Source organism: Taudactylus pleione, unplaced genomic scaffold, assembly GCF_031769625.1.
Source record: "Taudactylus pleione unplaced genomic scaffold, aTauple2 ptg000302l, whole genome shotgun sequence".
In the NCBI taxonomy this organism is placed as follows: Eukaryota; Metazoa; Chordata; class Amphibia; order Anura; family Myobatrachidae; genus Taudactylus; species Taudactylus pleione.
Window position 1 is genome coordinate 7,946,923 of NW_028284703.1, and position 6,647 is coordinate 7,953,569.

At 44.5% G+C, this 6,647-nt stretch overlaps 1 protein-coding gene across 1 annotated transcript in view; it reads right to left on the bottom strand.

Moving 5' to 3' along the window:
* RELL1 (RELT like 1) overlaps positions 1-6,323 on the bottom strand; it is a 71,798-nt gene extending 65,475 nt beyond the window's left edge. Inside the window, exon 1 of the mRNA XM_088442016.1 lies at positions 6,197-6,323. Coding sequence (XP_088298142.1) covers positions 6,197-6,260 — 64 coding nt within the window. The 5' untranslated portion in view covers positions 6,261-6,323. The remainder of the gene's footprint in view (positions 1-6,196) is intronic.
* Positions 6,324-6,647: the final 324 nt, after the last annotated feature.

Genomic DNA, 6,647 nt, shown 5'->3' on the forward strand with positions numbered 1-6,647 from the left:
GCCCGCAGCAGTGACTGGGTGTATTCAATTATTTACGCTAATGGGCGTGAGTGTCACAGGTGCCCATAATTTCTGCTCGCACCATCCTGAAGTGACGAGCAGGAATATGAGAGTCAGGCTTTTGGGCGCCCAAAAGCAACGTGTCCAGTACATCCAGTCCATTCCTCTATTTAATTGAGAATTTGTATCTAATGGAATATAAACATATTACAAAGCTTTTAAATATATGCCAAAAACAAATACCTCTACTTGTAGACTATATCATCAATAAAGGTGCATACACACGTAACGATTTTTTTAACGATTTAACTATAACGATGTCGTTATCGTTCAATCATTGAAACAATCGTTCAGTTTCTGAGTTATAACGATGAACGATTCCCGTTTGCAGTTCATTCTGACTGACCAACTGAAAGATTTTCATTAAGGGAAGTTACAAAAATCGTTTATTACACTTTAAAAAAATCTGACAGATAATCATTCATAAAATCGTTGGTAACAAAATCGTTGTGTGTGTATGCAGCTTTAAGGTGCGTGCACACACATAACGATGTTCGTAACCAACGATTTTAGTGAATGATTTTCGTTCAGATTTTCCCTTGAAAAAATGAACAGAAATCGTTCACTAAAAATCGTTGGTTACTAAAATAATGAACGATTTTCAAAAACGATGAACAATTTTTTAATCATGCATACAGTGAATGGAAATCGTTCATCGTTTTTCGTTCATTCTGCACAACGAACAAATTTCTGAACGAAAATCGTTTGTTGGACAGTCAGCATGGACCATGAACTACAAACTACAAACGTAAATGCGCATGAACGATTATCGCTCATCTTAAAAAGATGAACGATTTTACAAACAATTTAACGATAACGACATTGTCATAGTTAAATCGTTCAAAAAATCGTTGTGTGTACGCACCTTAAAGAATACATTAAACAAAACTGGACCCAGGACTGTTTCTCTAGGAACTCCTCGGCTTACCAGAACTTCATCTGAGAGTAGACTACTACTGAAGTGCTTCAGCCAAACATTTACTCATTCCACTAACCTTCGGTGGAATTCAATTCAGTGCATGTTTGCTAAACCAATGGAATGAGTATCCGGAGCTATACAATTGACCGCATCGCACCCCTTAAGCTGGGTGCACACTTTATGATGTGTGCCCAGCCGATGTGTCGTGCGGCGAGTCCCGACAAGGGTGTCATCATCAGCAAGTACGTACACACTTGCCGATGCCAGGAGCGACGGTGGAGGCCATGCTGCATTCGGCAGCATGGCCCCCGCTGACAATATCGCCTGTCGGACCTCGGATCGGACGACATTATCTACTGTGTACCCGGCTTTAGTCACGGTAAACTGCATTTTCAGACTCTAGTGATGGGCGTGATGCTGCCCAGAGTGAAATTGCTGGTGTGGATTTCTGCTCGCACTTCAGGAGGGTGCAAGCAGAAATCATCTAGTCATTTATGTGCAGTTGACATATGTGGTCTGTGAAATTAGCAAACCTTTCTAAACAGGTCTATACACAGGATAATAAATTATACCTATAATAAATAACAACATTAGCACAAATCAGTAAAAAAAAAAAAAAAAAAAAGAAACTTCAGATATTACTATGCAAATCTGTAACACCGTACTGCCAGGTACAGACAGATCAATAAGCAAATCTGCCATGTCAGTTTAGGTAAATAAAGTTCATGTAGAGATTTTGCATTTGTAGAAGTAGAAAGGTGACTGAGCATACACCAGTGATAGGCAACCTGATACAGTTTGGGGGCTGCATTGGGCAACACTTTACCCTTCAAAAGGGTCACACGTTACATTAAAGCTCAGTAGTAAATTAAATTAATACATTTCAGCAATGAAAGAGGCACCCATCTGTAATAACACATCAGCAGGCCTTTGAAACGGAATGGGTATGTAATGCCAGCTATCTGGGTGCCTCCTGTCACAATACCGACAGCGGCATCCCGATGGTTGCTATCCCGACAGGGGTTGGGAAAGTATACTTACCCTCTTCTCCCCCTAACCCTCCCCATTAGTGCCTAAACCTGTCTCTCCCCTTCGTGCCTAAACCTAACCCTCCCCCCAGTAGTGTCTAACCCTACCCTCCCTCCCCCAAAAACCTAACGCTAACCGCGCTGTGCAACCTAAACATAACCCTCCCCCCAGTAGTGCCTAACCCTCCCCCCAAAAAATTTAACGCTAACAGCGCTATGTAACCTAAACCTCCCACCTCCCCCAGCAAACACAAAGGACACCCTGTTCGGGCAGGCGTCCTTACCCCTGACATTTTCTGATGCCTGCTGTATAAAAAGCACTATCTGCACTAGACAGGCAGAGATCAGTTGTAACCAATCTGTTACTATTTAACTATAGATCAACTTTGGGAGACACTGTCAATGTCCAGTCACAGGTGCTGCAGCTCTGCCAGTGTTTGCAACATAGGAATTGCAAATTAGCTTTTACACAGCAGCCATGCTTATGGATTAGGGTGACGGACTACAGTCCCACATGTATGTTTGCCATCATATATGCATCACGCTAGCTGCAGGCTTTTTTGCTACAGAGAGCTGTAGACAGGATATAGTACTGCAGTATGCAGGGGGAGGATGCCAAACCCACACCAAAAATGTAAACTCAAACAGAAGCAGAAGAGTAGATGGGAGACTACAGGAACTCAACAGAACAAAGACATCATTACATACAAACGTGGTTACCCCTCACCATGAACAACTCCAAATAACATTTTCATGTCTACTTAATTATCCACTTGGCAGAGAAATATGCTCTACAAGTCACCCAGCCAGAAACCATTTGTGCTTATTGGTATATAGAGCATCTGCTGTAGAGATAAATAAAGTACATCGAGCTCAGCTGCTGACCACAGGATACACACAATCACTGATTTAGTCAGGAGACAATAACATTCATCATTTCCAAATACTGAATTTACAGTAACATTTTTATGAACACAACTTTACATGAACATGTGCGCTGTGACGCTTCTGAGACTTGCTTTATCAATGTAAGCGTGCAACTTGTGCAAACACTACACTATACACTTGCAGGTCTGTTGTCATGGTGGAACTACAAGTCATAGGATGAAAGGCTTAGTTAGCTACAGGTCACCTAACTTGGCAATAGGATATGAAGGCACTTTTTTTTTTTTTTTTTTAAACCTTACAATATAATATAATATAAAACCTCTGACCGACTTCTTCATCTACAAAAACTTCTATCATAATACCATGTCAATGTACTGTAGGTTTAATGCCATGCAGTCACTGATGTTTGTAATGGTGTCACTACTAGGGTGCCAAACAATGAAGCCAATAACCACCTATGACAGAACATACTAATCGCTTATGTTGTCTTTCTAAACAACCAAAGGTGGAGCATATACAGGGCCTGATTCAAAGGTGGAAGCAGTGGAGTGACACATAGCTACCAAAGCCACACTGCACATGTGCTGTGATGGGTTTGACACACCAGTCTCACCGAGGATTTTATCGTAAAGTGAGAGACAGGTAGGCAGTATTTGTGGGACTGGGGCTGGCTAAATAAACGCCAGCCTGTCAGGATCGTTTTCTGGGCATGCCCTAGTAAGCCTTAGGGATGGCCATCGGTGGGGTGTCCATCGGTGGTTACCATCGATGGCACACAAACCATCGATTGTTTGCACCCCTCGATGGCCACCGCTGCAGGGGAGAATGGTGGGCCAATCAAAAAAAACAAGGGCGGGGCTTAGCAGCACCAGGGGCGGTGCTAAGCTCCGTCCCGTCTGAAAAAAAAATAGCCATCGATGAATGAGTGTGAGCCAATGGTTAAGAACCATTGGCTCTTAGCCATCAATGGTAAAAAAAATAGTCAACATAGGTCGTAAACCATCAATGATTTTGAATCATCGATGGACGATGGTCATCCCTAGTGGGACTTGGTGAATGCATAGGCAGCTGCAGGGGCACCGGTATCTTATGGGAGATAAACATTCTGCTGCAGCATAGGCTTGCTCAGAGGTTCCCGATGTTTCGTCTTTTGTACGCAAGCAGCTGATGTGAGACGCCAATATGTACAAGGCATCAGCTAAATCATTAACATATTTTTGCAGAACTGCAGTCGTGACAAGATTTGTGTGCACAAATGAATCAGGCCCATTTTGCTTTCCCATGTTCTCTTGTTAATCCACCATCTACAATCAGCTATACACATGTCACACACAGAGACATCTCCTGTTCCAGAGGTTTATGAGCGATATTCAATTTGAGCAGACCTGCGATGCTTTTCTGCCTCCTGGACTTTTCATCTACATCGCATGTCTTGTAGGCGTTAAAGTATCGCGCACGTGCCCGCGTATCCCTGTATTCAATTTGAAAGTAGGCGAAAACGGGACCCGGCGAAACTTAAATAAGCGGAAAGTACTGTCAGATTTGGGGAAATCAGCCTGACACCCCCCAAAAGATGCTCTGACATGGGGGTTAGCTATGGTTACCCCTGATTTGGCTTGCTGAAGGTATTTGGTGTTTTTAAATGGGCTCAATAGCTAAATAGCTTTTTTGTAGAATAGTATTCAGGATTATTTTTTGTAGAAAATAACTTATCCCAGCAAATTTGAGGTACTTGAAAATGGGGGTCAGCATATTTTAAAGTTGCTAAAGTTAAATTGAAAAAAAATCGTGAAAAATCCTGCAATGAAAAAAACACATGGGGCATACTTGGGGACCCACCCCAGAGTCTAGTTCGCTAGTTTTTAGCTTTGTCCCCCAACATTTCTTTTTTGCCCCCAAATTCAAAGTGATTTTTTGGGGTGTTCTTAAGTGTTTTTTTTATTATTTTTTTTAACGCAGTTTACCTGTGGGAGACTGTCTGAAGGCTGCACAGGGGTTCCCGCAACGATGCACCCCAAAACTCCAATTCTGCACTTTATTCCGCCTGTTATTCATAGGCGAAACTTTTCCGTCTATTACATTGACTTTTCGCCTAGGCGGAAAGTCTTTCAAATTAAATACAGCGATACTTTTCCACCTGGCGAAATGACGTCATTGGTGAAACTTTTCCGCGGATTCCTGCTTTTTGTCTCAAATTGAATACGGGCCTCAATGTCAGATGCAACACGTGTAAACGCCTGCATTATTGAATAGAAATTTGCCCAGCTGGCCTCATATAGGGCCTCATTCAGACTCGCTTGCAAGCGGGTCGATGGTGGGGCACTGCGTGCGCGAGCCCCGGAGCGAGTGAGAAATTCACTCGCTACAAACGGGACGGCTGTCGATGTCGATAGACAGCTCGCCCCGTTTTGTAGGCGGGGAGAGGGGTGGCTGGCCAAACTGAGGCGTTCCCGAAGGAACGCCTGCCGTTTGAGGGCGGCCCTACTGACATCACTCGTGATGTCAGTAGTGAGCTTCCTGCTCTATTAGAGCAGGAAGCTCACTGGGGCTTGCGGCAGAAGAGACCCTACCGCAAGGGTCTCGTCGCAAGACCGATGGTCGCGACCATCATCTGGCCGCTCGCAAAAGCTGTGGGTGGTCACCCACAGCTTAGCGAGCTGCCAGGAGGCCGGGTAAAGAAAGAAAAAAAAAAGCGTCCGCCCTCATTCAGAGCCGCTCGTCCATAGTCACCTAGAAACATTCAAATAATCTATGGGGCATATTTAATCGCCTGCTGGCAGCACGGACCTATTCAACTAGATCCTGCAACCCGACAAATAACTCATTTTTTTCCTTGAAGTCACAGTACCTAGTGCTTTGCTTTCCTTGTTCCTCCCTAATTATGAAGTATTGTAAACAAAAATGTGGCTGCAACGTTGTTAGACAGTTGGAAAACACTGTGCAAAGTTCAGAGTCTTATCAGGAGGAAGACCCAGAGGACATACAACATAGAGGAGGTAAAAAATGTACCTGCAGAAACAAGGAGGTCCTCTACGTTATACATATATATTATTATATATTACTGGTGCCTGCAGGGACAAGGAGGTCCTCTATATTATACTTATTTATTAATGTGCCTGCAGAGGTTGTGTTAGAAATAAATGTAATACTAATATATAAATGTTCCTGGTCCTCTATAATATCACTATGTTGCCACATCCATGGGCAGAAGAGCAGGTAGAAGTGGGACAGAAGCTGAGCTGCACGCAGGACCCTGTAACTTAGATAGGGAGCAGCTCCCCCGGCTGTCTCAGGCTCTTACCGGCGCTGCGAGCTATCCGCCAGGGAGCTGCCTGCCAAGTCTGGGTCCTCACTACGGGAGACATCACTGCTTTGACACCCGCTGCCGCCGCTGTCTGTGGCTGAGTGCTGCCCGCCGGGCGGGTCCCGGGGCAGGGCGGTGACGTAGGAGAGGCTAGGCCGGGCGAGGGATGTGTCTCCTCCGGAGACCGCGCCCCGCCCCTACGCCATCTTGTAGGTGACTGTGTGGTGTATAACCTAGCATTATACTGTTTGTAGGCATGCTTTGACTTGTAGTCCCACCACAGTCTCATTTCCTACATTGGAATGTACTAAATCCATATATAATGGAGAAACCAGGCATGTTGACACACTAATGTATCAAACCATACCTCCCAACTTTTCAAAAGCTGAAGGAGGGACAGGGCGCGCGCTCCCTACGCTAGTGAACAGATGCCGTGCGATGCGCACGG